General features: G+C 36.0%; 1 protein-coding gene across 6 annotated transcripts in view; it reads right to left on the reverse strand.

Moving 5' to 3' along the window:
* Window positions 1-17631, reverse strand: part of ARAP2 (ArfGAP with RhoGAP domain, ankyrin repeat and PH domain 2) — a 173235-nt gene that overhangs the window by 15828 nt on the left and 139776 nt on the right. For 5 of the 6 annotated variants that reach the window (XM_016951436.4, XM_063809457.1, XM_063809456.1 and 2 more), the window contains 4 exons: window positions 10449-10531; window positions 9329-9364; window positions 7294-7357; window positions 754-888 (listed from right to left, as the gene is read on the reverse strand). In XM_016951436.4, the coding sequence (XP_016806925.1) occupies window positions 754-888; window positions 7294-7357; window positions 9329-9364; window positions 10449-10531 (318 nt within the window). Of the gene's footprint in view, window positions 1-753; window positions 889-7293; window positions 7358-8139; window positions 8290-9328; window positions 9365-10448; window positions 10532-17631 lie in introns of all 6 variants that reach the window. The other variant, XR_010156526.1, reaches the window with a different exon arrangement.

The following is a 17631-nucleotide window of genomic DNA, read 5'->3' on the forward strand; positions in this document are numbered from 1 at the left end:
TCTGTTTGGAGAGCAAAAGATTCGAACAGCTTAATTCCAAATTTAGGCTCAAGGAAGATATAAGAACACCTTCTAACTGCTTTTCTTTTTGCTTTCAGAGACTCAATTAAGACACTGAAATATGTGTTGGTCCCAAAATGGCTAATGAGTTTTGAGAGTAAACAGCCTATGTTCTTTGCTGAAGAGGCCAAACTTCATGTCAAGATTGATGCCGCTTATGTTCTCCCAACTCTCAAGGTGAGAAGGAAAACAAACAGTAGCTTTCATGAAAGATGCCAAATCTTCTTTTTTGATTCTCAGGGGTCATCTTGTAGGTCCTTAAATTAACTGAGAGACCCCATCAGTTCCCAAAGCACTGGTATGTGATTATATTACTAGAAAGTTTAGTTATCAGGGCTCCAGACATATTCTGCTATGGGCTTACTCTGAGGGTGTTTAAAGTAAGCTTGTAAAATGAATTTGAAGTTGTGATTTTACCACCAGAATTTCTATAGGCATATTTTAAATTGGCTACTTTAGAGGTAAGAAAATAAGTAGTATTGTGCATATGTGATTGGGTGGTCAATGATATTAAAATAAAAGGTATAAGGTTATTCATACTGTTTTCTTGCTGTATGTGATTATTACCATGCTTTACAAAGTGATTATTATTGTGCTTTTGAAGCCAATGAAGTAATTAATGACCTAATTACATTATGACATAGGAAAATATATTCTATAATTGAATATAAAACAAACAAAATCCTAACCTACCTCGATATTTTTCCGGGCCAAGGTTGCATTCCCCTCATGCTGTATAGGAATCAGAGGCAAACCTCCAATTTTGGGATTTTTGGTTATTGAACGTTTTCGTTCCTTTCCAGCTGGTGGCCATATATCATATTCATGCTGTGGAAACACAATTTCTTGCTGTTGATGTGTGATTTTATTATGTGGTATACTATGTCATAAAGCCACTTGGTTTCTTTCCCACATATCCACATCAAATGATCTGATTTCCATGAGAATTCCATTTGTGATTATGATGTTGACTCTGGTGGCAGCATCGCTCCAGGACATCAAACTCTTAACTGAACTGAGCTTTGAGGTCTCAGCTCAATTTCTAAGTTTCAAATACATGCCTTCTATACTACTTATCAAACCAAAAGGGGAAAAATATTTGAGGCAACTGGCAAATCTCTTTGTGAAAGAAAAATAGTACACTTGTCTACATTGCTAGGCACTGTAATCTAAGTAACTATACATTTACACCAAATATGATTTCAGTGTGAAAATAATTTCATCTTATATATCCCAAATCAACCTAAGGCATTACTATCAGAAAAATTAGCCTAACTTTATGACCTCTTGAAAAATGTTACTATTTTATCTAATTGAATTCCAAAGAAATATAATCTTTTTACTCAGACATTTCAACATCTTTACTGAAAATCATTGTACAATGGAGAGTGGGGCACATTTGTTCTCAAATCATTGACTATATATTCTTGCCTTCTAAATAATCATACATATGACTGGAGAAAGGTTAATTTGGATGGGGATAAATGTTCACAGGTAAAAATATAAGCTCTGGAGTGATTCATCTCTGATATATACATATAAAAAATTCTTTAAAGAATTTTGTACTCCCCAGGGTAGATTAACTTTCCAGAATTTGGAAAAAGTATATTGATTTTCAAACAACAATCTATGATGTAAACACAGAATACCAAGTACAAAATGAAAAGTTTACAGATATTGTAATGAAATGAAAACCATTTAGTAAACTATATAGCTAAATGCCTACTCTTTATTTCTCTCAATTCTTAAGCAACAGATTATTGTTCTTAGGTTGCAGCTCTTATTTTAATGTGTTGCTTTATGGCAAAGAACTCATTTAAACAAATATTTACTGTCTACCCACCATATAATAACAGCTAATTTAACTAAGGGGCAAACTGCCAAGCTGTATGTTTATCAATGTACATATAATTTTCATTTATTCCTCAACGATCTTACAGTGCAGATCCTTTAATGTGCCTCGTATCTACCCTTGAATGTTAGTGAAGCATTTACCTTAGTTCAGCAAATCTATAATGGTAGGTTATACAGTATTTCAACTGGAAGGTTATAGCTTCATATTATTTTTATGACACAGTACCAAACATGGTTAAAAAAAGGATATTATATAATTGTGATGTTCCCAAAACATAAACCTGGGAGAAAACTGACTGAGAGGGAATTAGGCAATTTTGTGAATTACCCTTACACTTTCAAATCACTGATGTGTAGTGCATACGCTAAAATATATTTTGAAGAATCTAAGAGCAAATGCGGTTCCCAAATCCATATTTCTCTTTTTCTGAAATAATATACAACTGTGAATACCAGCTAACTCTCCTTGAATTGAACTAAGAGGCATTTTTTTCTACTTTACATCCAAGTGATGTGTTCTGATTTAACATTTGTAGTTATTTGTAAATGACTTCAAAAGTCATACAGTGCGGATCATATAGGTGAGGATCAAACTTTCATTTTATAACCAAAGACCACACCTAAACATCTCCATTTCTGCCTTCCAATTTCTAACCTTTGCCTATCTTTCCAGCTAACTAAATTTAGTTTCATTCATTTTAACTGTTCTTTTCACTCCTTGAGACCTCCAATCCACCACCACTCTTCTCACAACATTTTTTACCACTTCCCTCATTGCCTGGCTTTCATTTCATGGTCAATCAGTAAACTCACTTCCTTGTAAATATCTTCAAGTTCAAATTTTATCTGATTACTTATTTATTTTCTTGCTCCTTCGTTCTCTATCATACTTGCCTGGCAAAGCCCCAAACCTAATTAAACACAATTCAGCTTATTTCATGAGTGCCTGCCAGTTGATGGAGGACAAAAATAAATTACTCTGTAGATCCATCACACTTTAAATTTAACCTTAAATTTTAAGAAACCATTCAGCACTGCCTTGAAGTTCTACCATGGGACAACTGGTTTCCTCACTCTCTGAAGATTACTTCTCTCCTTTGCCTCTGCCCTTACACTTCAAAAACCCTGCCTGCGTCACATGTGGTGATCTCACTGATTCAATCCAACAATTATTACTGATCATTTAAGAAAATACTCCCATCATGAAATGTACCAATCTCCTTGCATCTATAGTCATCTAAGTGAGTTTACTTCTTGCAATCAATATTTGCTGATTGCAAATAACTTTTATCCAGTCATATCTATAATTGCTCAGCTCAATGGGTCATAAATTGAGGTGGTCAATAATTTGAGAAGAAATGTGCCACAGTCTCTGCTGTATGATGATTTTTAATAATGAATAACCATGCACTAGATCATATCATTTCATGTCTGTTCAGGGCCTCTGCTGGTTTAATAACATCTCTCCTCTTCTGTCCATTTCTTCTTCCTGATTGGATTGTCTTCATATAATGTATGCAAGTACACACTCCCCCATCTTAAAGATAAATCAAAACCCCCAAACCTACCTTCACCTCTATCTAGTCACAACCTCATTTAATTACATAAGAAATTACTTGACAGAATTTTCTGTACCCATCACCTGGTTTTCCTCCTTTCTTACTTCTTATCACTGCTTTTGCTGTTTTTTTTTTTTCTTCTGCCTACGCTTTAAATTTTGAAATGTCCCAGGGCTTATTCCTCCGTTCTCTCTCTCTCCCCAACCCTCCTCCATGCTTCCCTCTCCACCACCTCCATGCTTCCCTCTCCACCTCAAACCTTCTCCCCCAGGCATCTCATCTAATCCTATAGCTTTGAATATAATCTAAGTGCTGACTTCCTCCAAATTTACATTTTAGCCCCAAACCTGTGCCTGAGTTTTTGATCCACACATCCAACCTGCTGCCCAGCATACACATCTGTGTATCTAATAGGCATCTCAAATTTTATGTGGCCAAAACAGAACTCTCCATTTCCTTCTACATCTCTGATGATCCCACTTACATCTGACAGTTGCCAAAAAACTAGAATTTTTTCTGATTTCTACTCTTCCTCTCAAATTGCAATAGCCAATTGACACAGGAGTTAAGAAGGAATTACTAAGCAGATAGCAAGGGCATGGGAGTCCTTGGTAAGGCTTTTCTTTTTAATGAAAAGCAGTCCCAAGCCATCTTCTAACAAAAAGCAGCCTGCAATCTAGGAGCTTGCAGGGGTGAATGCTGGCAGGAACTAAGGACTAGACATTTTCAAAATGGTGGCTCCATCTTCCCTTCTCTGCCAGCCAAATGCATTGTAAGGAGAGGACAAGATGGTGTCAATCAACTGGAAAGCCCATTTGCATAAGAAGATTAGGGTGGGGGTGACCAGACTTACCCATACACTATGTAAACACCATATCTGATCGAAACAATCTGTGAGCCCTTTGTAAATCAGACACAACCTCCTCAAACTGGACTATAAAACTGTGCATTCTGCACTAGCTGGTCTTTTCTGCTTGGAGACCTCTTCCTGTTATAGAGGAAGCTGTTTCTCTTTCTCTTCTCTTCTACCTATTAAACCTCCTGCTCCTAAACTTCTCGTGTGTGTCTGTGTCCTAAATTTTCCTGGCATGTGACAAGGAACTCTAGGGTATATACCACAGACAACGTAGTCGCTTCGCAATAATTCCAAAAGCCTTATTGGATCTACCTTCAAAATATTCCTGAATCTTAATTTGTCTTACCATATTCATTACCACCTTAGTCTGAGCTGACATCTTCTTTCCTATAGCTGTTCATCCCACTTGCATCTTTGACCCTCTACACTGCAGACTCAATGAAGTGAACAAAATAATTTTTTTCAATTAAAATTAGATTATATCCTTCCCTTGTTTCAAACTATTAAGCAGGAACTACATAATTTGTCACAAGCCTTCCTCATCTCTCATATCTTACCTTCATGATGTTTATAGAATAAAACAAGACAGTGATGATGTCTCAGGACATACCCTGCTGGCCCCATCCCTGAATGATCCTTCCTGGAAGCCTGCATGATACCCCTCTCATTTCAGACTGGTCTCAGGTCACCTGTCACCTACTCAGAAAGCCATTCCCTGAGAACCTTCCTCAATTAGTGCCTTCCTTATGTCAGTCACATGCTCTCCTTACCTGCCATATTTTATGATTCTCCTATTTTATCACACGGATATCCATTTGAAATTTTATCTGATTACTGATTTTCTTACCCTATTTCCTATTTTAGAAATACTAACTAAACATGTACTTGACATACAAGTCAAATATGATGAAGAGTCCTTCTTTTCATGGAGTTTACATTTTAGTAAGAGAGGCAGACATGAAATAGCTAATTACATTTTTTTCTTTACTAATTAGTGTCACAGTGGAGAAGTACAGGATGCTAAGGGTGATAGCCTGAAGGTCTAAGTCATCTGAAGGTCAGGAAAAGTTTCTCTGAGAATGGGATATTTAAGCTAAAGTCAGATGACTTGTGAGGCAGGGGTGTGGAAAGGATGGAGATTACAAAAGTACTCTGAATACCAAAAGGAGCTCATTATAGGGGGTGTTTACTGTTAATTCGCATACGTGTTTGTGTGTATGTCTACGCTTTTAACATATATATAAATATTTGCTATTTTGCTGTTTCCCTACGGAGATGAACCATAAATCCTTAAATCCAAGAAGGCTTCTGTGTTTATCTTAAGGGAGGACCTGAATAATACCAAGAAGTAAAAAGAACAGAGGAAAGATAATTAGGCTAAATCTTTGAGACGAGGACTAGGATTAAAACATGAGGCAGTAAGAAATAACCTTGTAGTGAGAGTAGGCTTTGCTTCCTGCATTCATTCCTTAAATTTCAACTGCAGAGTCTACTGACTCCAATTATAAAAACAAAAACATCAGTTTAGTTGTGCCACAAATGACACTGTAACAGCTTTAGACTCTATAGTCCCAACTTTACCAAAAGACTTCAAATCCAGTTTTTTGTTTTTCCTAAAGTAGAACTCAATGTGGCCTAGCACAGTGGCTCATGCCTGTAATCCTAGCACTTTGGGAGGCCAAGGTGGGCGGATCACCTGATGTCAGAAGTTCGAGACCAACCTGCCCAACATGGTGAAACCCCATCTCTACTAAAAATACAAAAATTAGCTGGGCATGGTGGTGCACGCCTGTAATCTCAGATACTCAGGAGGCTGAGACAGGAGAATCACTTGAACCCAGGAGGCAGAGATTGCAGTGGGCTGAGATCATGCCACTGCACTCCAGCCTGGGCAACAGAGCAAGACTCTGTCTCAAAAAAAAAAAAAAAAAGAAGTTGAATATCTGAATTTTAATAAGTTACAAGAAGAAGAAGAAGAAGAAAAGCCTCTAAAAAGTTAGCAGCCAGTCTCTTGTGCACATGTTTTTCCAGGTAGTAATGGTAGAGAGACAGGCTGAGAAGAGCTGTGTTTATTAACCACCGAAAAAGTTAATACATTAAATGAACAGAGAAAACTATTTTCAGAACAAATAAGAACTAGATTTTGGAGTGAGCTAACTTATTTCTTATAAGGGAAACAGGAAAATACCTCCTCAGTAATAAAGAATGGCAACTTAATCGTTACCAGTGAATTTCAATGCTCCATGAGAAGCATTGTTGGGAATTTAGCTAGACAAGGTTGGAAAACAAACCAGTCCAATTAATGGGACTATATAACTGTTCCTCAAAAGGGTAAGTCCTGCTCTAGGGAGGAAAACAAATACGGAACTGAGTATAAGCATTGGCCTCAGACATCCCTGGGTTTAAACTACTAATTAAATATATGGTCCTGAGCAAACAACCAAACATTTGTTTTATAAAACCAAAAACATCTTGTATGGTTTGCTGCAAGGAATACATGAGTTATTCTTATGAAGTATCTAGCACACAATAGTTATTAAAGAAAAGTAGGTTCCTGTCCTTGTTTCTGGAAAGGCAGGGGTGGAGAGAGTGGGAGAACAAGAAGGGAAATAGAACACTTTTCTAAATGAAGGTCTATGTGGGATTGTGGTAGGATGACAGCTTAGAAAAGTCCCTCTTTCTTACACGACCATTTTAAAGCAACACACCTCACCTAAGCCAAGGAGGCTGTGGGGCTGGCAGAAAAGACGCTTTAATGGAATAAACTCTCTTTCAAAAGGTAATGAATAAATTTGAACTTTAATATACTATTTTACAAACTAAGAATGAGAGAATCAAAGTTTATGCCAATTGTACATACATTTAAAATGCTTATTAAAAATTCTTTAGAAATCACCATCACACTAACATTTCCTGTAAACAAAGTTATTATACTCTATTGGATAGTTCAAACAAATCTCGTACCTGGGCAATAAAGATACTGGTCATCCACTCCGTCTGAGTTTGTGAACTATCACAACACAGGTGCCTGCAAAACGAGGTTTATAAACTATGTCATTCAAAAAGACAATTGACTGTTCTCTAGTGTATCTGCTGAGTGATTTGGTGATCGAAAATCTCTGGGTCTCTCCTGATTAATGACATAATGCAATCACAAAAGTGGAACATTTCAGTACAAGTTGTTTTGGTCTGCTGCTAAACATACGATACGAAGTGATAGTGTAAATATATTGGTTTAAACAAAACACAACTGAAGCCTTTGGTAAGTGCTGCAAAATGATCACCAACATTTTTTGGAAAGGCAGAAAGATCTATTTCATTTTGCCTTTTCAAGTACCTGATGGTAAAACACTGTATTCCACTAAAATTCTGAGCCTGAGAAGAAAAATATGTGCACATCCTCATAAGAGCAGATCTTTCTTTTAAAAAGGCTGAGACATAGTCTCCATCATTGTAATTATAAACACTAATACCCACAGATTCATAAAAAATGAAACTACATGAAAAACCACTGCATATCCAATAACAGTGATTAAGTAACCTTTTATTGAAAGACTAACTAAAACAGAGACCTTGTCCTGAAGGCTCCTGTAGTCTATTAGGCGAGCTAAGCATATAGACAAATAAATTACAACACAGTGAGAAAAAGCAAAAATAAAACTGAGTGCAAACATAGAAACCACAGACTTGGGGATGAGGAGAGGGTTGTTCTTTATAAGAGGAAAATTTTATAATTGATATTGGAAAGATCTAATGGGCTTTTCAAAGTAATTGTATTCTTTACATTCCTGTATTATCAAAATAATTTACCTGAAAAATGTTGAAAATGAAATTTCTAAAAAATCTGTGTTTTCTTCATCAGCACCTCATGAAAACATTGTCTTTCCCTATTACCATGTCCAGGCCACAAACCATTCCTGCCACAAATCATTTTAATTCCGTACCCTTGTTTATAAAATACTGTAGGTGCAAAGAAGAAATAATGATCAGAGGTGAGAGCTATTAGATAAGGCTTTGGGGCATTTGAGCTATGATTTCAAAGAACATTGACAGTTGAGTTGGTTGAGTCATCAGGGGGAGAATGAAAGTATGACAGGAAGGAGAAGTGAAAAGTATGAACAAAGGTTTAGTAGAGGGACCATGTACATCACACATGCAGATCTGAAACAGCAAGGAATGCGTGGTGAATAAAGATAGATGCTTGTTTTGTCATTAAGTGAAAAAGAAAAACTGTGGGAGATGAAGTTGGTGGAGTCATATATAGCCTTGCATGCCACGCAACAATTCTGTGTTTGATCCTATAGGTGAAAGAATTCACAGAAGTTTTAAAGCAGGAGAGAAACACGGTACAGCATAGAAAATACTCCTCAGTGGAGAGGTGGAGAATGTACGCCAAAACAAAAGCAAAGAAGAGGGCTGAAGAGCACTTAGGACTCCTGGAATAATCCAAGCAGATCAATGAAGGCCAGGCCCTCAGGGTAGAGAGGTGTAGGTGGAGGAGGGGCACAAGGAAGAGGCAAATCTCGTGTGGCTCAGTGACCGATTAGACACAGGGAGGTGAAGAGAAGGAAACATCTAGTACAATCTCTAGAAATACTGATGGATACTGGTAACAGTATATGGCAAAAAGTACATATACAGAAATAGGGTTGAGAGCGGGATATATGTTTTTCTTAAATCTGATTTTAGCTAGTTCTTATTCTGTTTTAAAACTATCACCTACTTATCTCATAAAAGCTGAATTCCACACTCATAATAACTATGGAAGAAATCAGACGTAGTTTCACTTCAGAGGCATTGCCAAATAGGATACATGGGACTTGAACCCTGATACAAATCTGTTTTCCTCTTCTTAGGCTCAAAGTCTTTACAAACAACCCTAATTTCACTTAGGCAAAACACTTTCCGTCTGTAGTTCTATCTGCAATTACTGAAATTATTCTTTTCCTGAAATTGTCACCAATATATTATGTCCAGAAGTTGTCAGCTGTTAACTTACCAGTGATGTTTCTCAGAATATGCGGTCAATCCCCAGCTGCACCACATAGAAAAAAAAACACACACATAAATTAAAAATCATACATTTTACAAGACAGAAAACAGGATTAGATGTTAAGGAGATGAGATTTAACGGTGGGAATGCATAGACTTCCACAAGTGATGATTCAATGTGTTGGACTTAGCTAGAGGTGAATGCTAAATGCTAAGGGATCTGGCTACACATTTATATAGAAGGAAGGAGGCTTGTGATGATATGGGGCAGAGAGGAGACGTCTCTGAGAAGATACTCTTAACTGAATAAGGCCAAATGTCTACGAAAATGACTGAAATAAGATAATATAGAGAGATGTACTGTTACTGGGGGAAATTAAAGAACATACCTATTAAAACACAGGTATATGCTCTAGGCTTAGAAACTGAGTATGAAGGCAAAAGTGAAGAAATTTTCAGCAGCAAAATCTCAGAAGCAAGCACATATAAATGATGTTCATGATACTAAGTATTAGTGCAAACATTTATTAGCTAATCAAAGTAATCTGTGATAAGAAATTGTGGTGTAAATCAAATGCTGGGGTACATGAAGTGTTAAAGAGGCACGCAGTCTGTAGGAGGCACCCACCTCCTCTAGCGCTTACATGCTATGATGGGTTTTCAGTACCAAAGTCAGCATAGTAAAAAGGGAAAATTACAGAGCCAGAACCAAAACATTGTAGAAGCCAAGCATCAGGAAGCTGGAGGGCAGCATTTGCTTTCCTGTGTTGTAGACTGGCCTGAGATGCCCTCAGGTTGTGATGTGACAGCTCAGGGAATGAGATGCAGAGGAAGCCACGTACTTCCCAGTAGACAGGGCCTCCCGGGATTTCTTACTTTACACAGAGAGATTGCAATCACCAAGGAGCTTGGTCTCAGTCTCAGTGGGAACATTGTCCCTCCTTATCTACTCATACAAGTTCCTTGATCTGCCATAAGAACCCTGTGACAGGGGAAGCAACTTAAAAAAAAATAGCCTAAAACTTACTTTATAAAAAGTTAGACTAATGCCACTGATCCCTAAATCCTTAAACAGACATATTTTTCCCATAAGTTTTTCCTTTCAGCACTTCCCTTTCAAACTTTACCTTGTTGGAGGCTTCATTTTCTTTTTCACTCCACGATAAAACTTCACGGAACTGAGAGAAAACATCTTGTCATGTTTACTACTCTGTAAGGTAAAAAAATAATTTGTAATTAAATGGATTTACACATTTCCTTACATTTTCTTTGAGCATTAATGATTGGGTTTAGAATTGTTTAGTTTCTCAGTGTTTCATAAAACAAACATTTCATGAGTTTAGTAAATGAAGACTCTTCGGATTTACAATGAAGACTCTTAGGATTTACAATACAATCAATACACATTAATAATGTTGGATATATTCATGTTATATACTTGTACACATGTATATACAGACATGCACATGGCTCTATAATTCTTGATTCAAAAACACTTGAGGTCAGATGTGCATCATGTCGTGGTTAATACTGAGTGCAAACTTGATTAGATTGAAGGATGCAAGGTATTGTTCCTGGGTGTGTCTGTGAGTGTTGCCAAAAGAAATTGACATTTGAGTCAGTGGACTGGGTGGGCACCATCTAATCAGCTGCTAGTGTGGCTAGAATAAAGCAGGCAGGAGAAGATGGAAGAGCAGACTTGCTAAGTCTTCCGGCCTTCATCTTTCTCTGTGCTGGATGCTTCCTGCCCTTGAACATCAGACTCCCAAGTCCTTCAGCTTTTGTACTCTTGGACTTACACCAGCAGTTTACCAGGGGCTCTCGGCCTTCAGTCACAGACTGAAGGCTGCACTGTTGGCTTCCTTACTTTTGAGGTTTTGGAACTCGGACTGAGCCACTACTGGCTTCCTTGCTCCTCAGCTTGCAGACGGCCTATGGTGGGACCTCACCTTGTGACTGTAGGAGTCAATATCCCTTCATATATACATCTATCCTATTAGTTCTGTCCCTCTAGAAGACCCTGACCAAATCACATCAGAAGTGATTTTTCATATTTTAAAAATATAATACAATGCATATGCCATATGTTTTGTAACTCCCCATCACCAATGTTGACTGGGGTAGTACCTTGTATTCAAAGATATTCATATTTTCAAGATAAAGGCTATATATATCTTCGTGTTGTTTTGGGTCAGATTTTGCCACCAAATGAGCTGGGATTTTCTATACTGTTTGGATTTCGGAATTATGGAAAACAGACTCGTGAATATATATGAACACATATTGAGGTATCTCAAAAATCCAAATTAATGAAAATTATCCTAATTAAAATAGACTATTAAAAATTTACAGTTGCCCTAGAGCAATTATATTTTCTTTACACCTCTCGCAATACTCAGCAGTCAAATTAGAAAAGCGAGGAAAATATGTTCATAAAATTAAAAATTAGTTTCATAAAGCAAATAGGTTAGGAGGATATAAAAGAAATACAGGGGAAAAGTAACCAGGAAGATGATCAGAAATAATGCTGTGGTGACCAAAGGCCTGGAATTTACATGGTGAATTTATTCCTAATCACTATTATCAGTAAGTTCACTATTATTATCATAGTAGATAATATGTTTTAAAAAAACCATATTTTGAATTTTTCCCCTTATAGCTAGATTTCTAGGAATTTAACCACTGAGTCATAGGCTAAGAATATGATTCAGGAAAAAATCTTATCTACACGGATAGGGTACATTTATTTACCCTATCAAAAACACTAAGGTAATACAAATGTTAAGTGTGAGCGTGTATTTATGTATTTGCTAGCCATCGGCAGTTTTGATGCGGTGAACAGTTTATCCATGTCTTTATTTGTTTGTACTAGTTCTTTATGTATTTAATATGAAATTGCCTTGTCTTTTTAAATATTCTATCCAAATTGCTCTTTGCCTTAACCTAGCTCATTGTTTACCTTATTGTTAATAAGTCAAATATACTGGTCTTTTGGGGGATGGTTTCTTAACGTTTGCTTAAATTTAAAGTGTTCCCCCATAGCTGATAAATATTCAGTTCCACGGTCTTGCAGCTTTAAGGGTTGCTTTTTTTAGGATTTAAATCTTTTGTCAATCTGGAATACATTTTTTTATATATACAGTATAAATGATAAGTTAGAAATTTTTTTTGTTGACAATTATTCTACCCCAATTTATGGAACAAACATCCCTTTAGACATGCACTTTTTGTGACATATTAAAATTAAATTCTAACATAACATTTTTTACCTAAATTTATGGCACCACACCATTGCTCTTTGTTCACTTTTATACAAGGATTATAATATTTAAGTATTTTAGTTTTACTGTATATCTTAATAGTTGGATGGCAAAATAACTCAAATCCATTTTACTTATCTCCCAAAATGTCTTCAAATTATTCTTATCTATTTATCCTATGAGGTGAATTGTCAAATAGTTTTGAAAAGTTATAAAAGTAATTTCCTTTGCAAACTTGAAAATAATTGCATTAAACCTATAAATCAATACTAGCAGATTTAACATCAATTTTACTCCTATCAGAGAAGTCTATAGTTTTCTTCTCATAAGCTTCCACTTCTTAAGGCTGTTTTCAAGTAGTTTATGCATTTTCTCTTTTAAATCCAGCTGGGGACTGATCTTTGGATATTGATTCTATAGCCTGCTAATTTGCTGAATTTTAAGGAAGAACATTTTAACAATTTGAACTGTCTAGTATGAGGTAGCTTTGTAAGGTAGTAAGTGCCCACAGTAGGATATATTCAAGGAGAGGAGAGCTATCAGGAATGTATGCAGTACAGGTGACTCCTAGCCACCTATGTCAGAGGTTAAATCAAATTACAACCAAGGTTTGTGTTCCTTTTAATAATTTAGATTGCTATTCCCTCAGACACAGTCCCAACCGAGGTAGCAGGGTTGGCTGCAACTCTAGCAGTATGGGGAAGATAGGACTTGCATATTGGAGAATGAGAAGCACTGTGCCTGAACCAGACAGTCTTCATTTACACAGGACATTGATGATTTCATGACTGCCTACATTTTGAAAAACTTTTGGTAATAAGTAGATTGAGAGTCTGAGGTAATTGACTGCCCAAGTCACTCCTGGCATGCAGGCTCATTACTTTATACCACAGCATGTCCAAAGAAACACAAATGATATAATTTGAGAGGAGATCAGCAATTGTAGAAACACATTCTTTTCCATTTCAGTTTTGAAACTGAATATTCATAAAGAAGAGCTATATAGATCTTAATGGAAAGTTCTATAAAAGGAAATGTCATTTGGCAAGATCGCTTTACTGTTGGCTTATTACAACTTTCTCTTTTGGTATGTGTAACTTACAGAGAATTTCTCCAAAAAGTTCAATATACTAGACTATTATGAAGTCTGAAATGTGTTGCTTCAGCCACTCCATTTCAAAGTGAAGTTTTTAAGTTAGCCAATTAAATGAGCGTGCTTAAACAACTATTCCTGGCACATAAAAAGAGTTTGCTTATTAAAGTATAGGCAACTTTTAATGATCCCCTTTACCCATTTGCTTTCTTCACACCATTAACAGTATAATGGTAATATTCTCTGAAACCTCTCACCTTTTATGTAAATTAAGTCTGAAAGCAATTAACATTTTCTGTTCAGGGAAAACTTGCAGAACAAAAGATATCTTTCCCTGTGTATTACCCCAATTTGTTTTTAATAAGCATTCATAAATTATCTCTAATTAACACAAAGTCGCTTTAAATACACTTCTCAATTTGTAATTTTTCCTCCCTTTTAACTAAATCATTTTTAAAATATATACAAGCATGCATATATTAATGGCAACCACTAAAACAAATGCTAAGTCTTTACTCAAAAAGGTTAGGATATTTTACTGTTGATAATTTACTATAAAATCATTTACAAAGTTAACATCGCCAATGGCTTCACCATCAATATTAATAGGGACAGATCAGTAACATGAAAAAACAACAAAATGAAGTCATGTGCTGAAAATAATCATAGTTTGAGTTTAAAGGAAAAGCATGAATCTCTCATCTGCTTTTCAAAATGTAAAAATTAAAGTATCAGTTGCATTAATCTATTCTGACAGATATGCAAATATAACTTTCAAATGCTTAATAATCAGACAATAATTCCATAACTTGAGGTCACTGTTATTAAAAAATGTGTTCAGTATCCTTAAAGAGCACTGTTTTCAGAGAAGTTCTTGAGACTATCACTGCCTACCAGGTTATATAAGTTAGCTCAGATTGAGCAAGATGATCCTTTCAAAAAGATACAAATTCTTAAAGCAAAACTTACTCTGTTAAGGGATATGAGACCCTTCATCTCACTTACAAAAACAATGCATCTGTAAAAGTCACTGCATGAACAGCCTTCCCTGTGGCAGATATTAAAGTGTACATCAGCTTGAGAGAAAACAGTATAAAAACTGAACTGTTTGCATTTCCTTATTTAAAAATGTTTGATACTATTTAATAAAAGTAAACTTACTCTCTACACATAAAATTCTTTCAGCAAAAACACTAAGGTAATACAAATGTTAAATTTCCTTTGTAAGTTTCTGCATGGAGCCTTTGGAGTCTAATGCCTGGAAATGAATTCTGACTCCATCGCTTACTGTGTATGTGATTTTGGACAAGTTATGTAATGTCTTTGAGAGTCTTTCTTCATCTGCATAGTGGGAATAATAAGAGTACCAATTTCGTGGGGTAACTGTATAGATAAAATGAGATAATCCAAATAAAATGTATGGAACTCTGCTTCGCATAGAGTACCCACTTGAATGTTAGTTGCTGCTATTATTACTGCACTGTCATTACTACTACCACCAACTACTATATTTGTTTTTAGCAACCTTCTGTTGCTACACAATGAAAAGTGTCAGTTTCTTGACGGGATGAAAAAGTTCAGGTTGATTTCTAAATACGCCAACTGCAAAGGTGATCCTTAACCAACATATTATGTATATGCAAGGACCGTGATTAAAGAAATCAGTCTTTTGAAAATCAAGGTGGGTGGTCCACCGCACAAAACCAAACAAAATTCTATCAGATTCAGTTCTAGCTGACTAGAATAATAAGCTGTGAAGTCTAGCCTGTATTTTCACAAGCATAAACGTAAAGTTTGTGAACCTTAAAATCTGATGTGTTCCATCACATAACCCCATAATTCTACGAAATCTACTATTCCTCTATGGGTAAAATTGAAGAATGATAATAAATGATAGTAACCACTTGATACCCACACAGACTCCCTTCTGGATATCAAGTGGGGGTTCAAATGCAGTATATAATATGAATCTGTGATAAGGGCTGCAGAATTCAGGCTGTTTTATTAGTCTCCTGCCTGGACATTCCACTGTCCTTGAGGAAAGCAAACATTGGAATGTACACACAGAATACAATGCTACTATGATTTATTCATGCCCACATGGAGGCTCCCCTGCTGGAGGAATACACAGAGAAAGTAATTAAAGCACACGGAGTGCTGAACAGAAGCCACAGAACAAGACAGCCACAGCTTTGGAAAGCTGCCTAACAATTCTTTCTTTGTAACATATTAACAGATGTTAAAGTCTGGTCTTTCTTTGTGCATCTCCACAACAGAACACAGTGAAGCATCATTCACTTATAAGTGTGCAAGCAATGTTTACCCAAGTGAATTTTATAATTCAATATTTAAAAAGTATTTTCCAGGTCCTGCTGACTTCCATTCTACATTTAAAGTAATTGCCTTGGTACTACTTGAATCTCAGAGAGTTGTTGCTGCATACCCCCATGTGACCACCATCCAAAACAGGAGAAAGAACATTTCTATCTAGAAAGTACCCCACTGACCCTTTTCCTTGGCAATTCTGCAGCAAACTCTGTCCCCAACCTAAGCAAACACTTTCTGACTTCTATCACCATAGAATGGTTCTGCCTGTTCTTAGACTTCTTATGCACAGACTTATATGATACTATTTTGTGTCAAGTTTCTTTGGTTTCAAAGGTTTTAAAAACTCACCAATGCTGTGGCTTGTTTTAATATTCATTTTTGTTGCTGAGTAGTATTCCATTATATGAATAGAATATTTTCCTATTGGTGGACATTTGGAATGCTTCCAGTTATCAGCTTTTATGAATAAATCTGCTTATGAACATTCTTGTACAAGTGAGTACAAGTAGTTGTACTGCTTGAGTAGAGCCACTGGATCATGGGGTAGATTATGTTAGTAACTTCATTTAAAAACTGACAAACAGTTTTACAGAGTGATTGTGTGATTTTACCCTTCCACCAACAATTTATGTGGGAGTTCTAATTACTCTACATCATTTTTTAACATTGGGTGTTATCACTGTTAAGATTTTAGTCATACCAATGAGTGTAAAATAGTGTCTTGTGGTTCTAGTTTTAATTTCCTGATTATTAATGATATTGAACACTTTTGAATCAATGGATTATTGGCCATTTCTACATCTTCCTTCATGTAATGTCTGTTCTATCCTTGCCATAATTTTTATTGAACTGCTTTTCTTATTGTTGATTTAGAAGAGCTCTTTATACTCCTGATATAAGTCTTTTTCTGATATATGTTAATTAACACATTTTCTCAATCTAGGACTATTAGTACACCTATTAATACATTTTTCTCAATCTGGGACTTGCCTATTCATATTCTTAGTGGTATCTTTGGATGAGCATGCTATTATTATTACATTATATTTATAAAAAGAATTTTCACATATATTATTAGACCACTAGCTTGACTAATAAAGAAGAGAGAATATTTGAAAAACACAATCAGAAACAATAAGGGGAATATTACTACTGACCCCATAGAAATATAAACAAGTGTCAGAGAATATTATGAATACCTCTATGCATATAAACTAGAAAAACTAGAAGAAATGGGTATATTCCTGGACACATACAGCCTCCCAGACTAAACCAGGAAGAAACTGAATCCCCGAACAGACCAATAACCAGTTCTGAAATTGAAGCAGTAATAAAAAGCCTACCAACCACAAAAATCCCAGGAATCGGAGGGATTCACAGCTGAATTCTACCAGATGTACAAATAAGATCTGGTACCATTCCTACTGAAACTATTCCAAAAAATTGAGGAGGGACTCCTTCCTAACTCATTCTATGAAGTCAGCATCATCCTGATACCAAAACCTGACAGAGATACAACAAAAAAGAAAACCTCAGTCCAATATCCTTGATGAAACATCAGTGCAAAAATCCTCAACAAAATAGTGGCAAATTGAATTCACCAGCACACCAAAAGGCGTATCCACCACG

The sequence above is a fragment of the Pan troglodytes genome, chromosome 3 (assembly GCF_028858775.2).
Source record: "Pan troglodytes isolate AG18354 chromosome 3, NHGRI_mPanTro3-v2.0_pri, whole genome shotgun sequence".
Lineage (NCBI taxonomy): Eukaryota > Metazoa > Chordata > Mammalia > Primates > Hominidae > Pan > Pan troglodytes.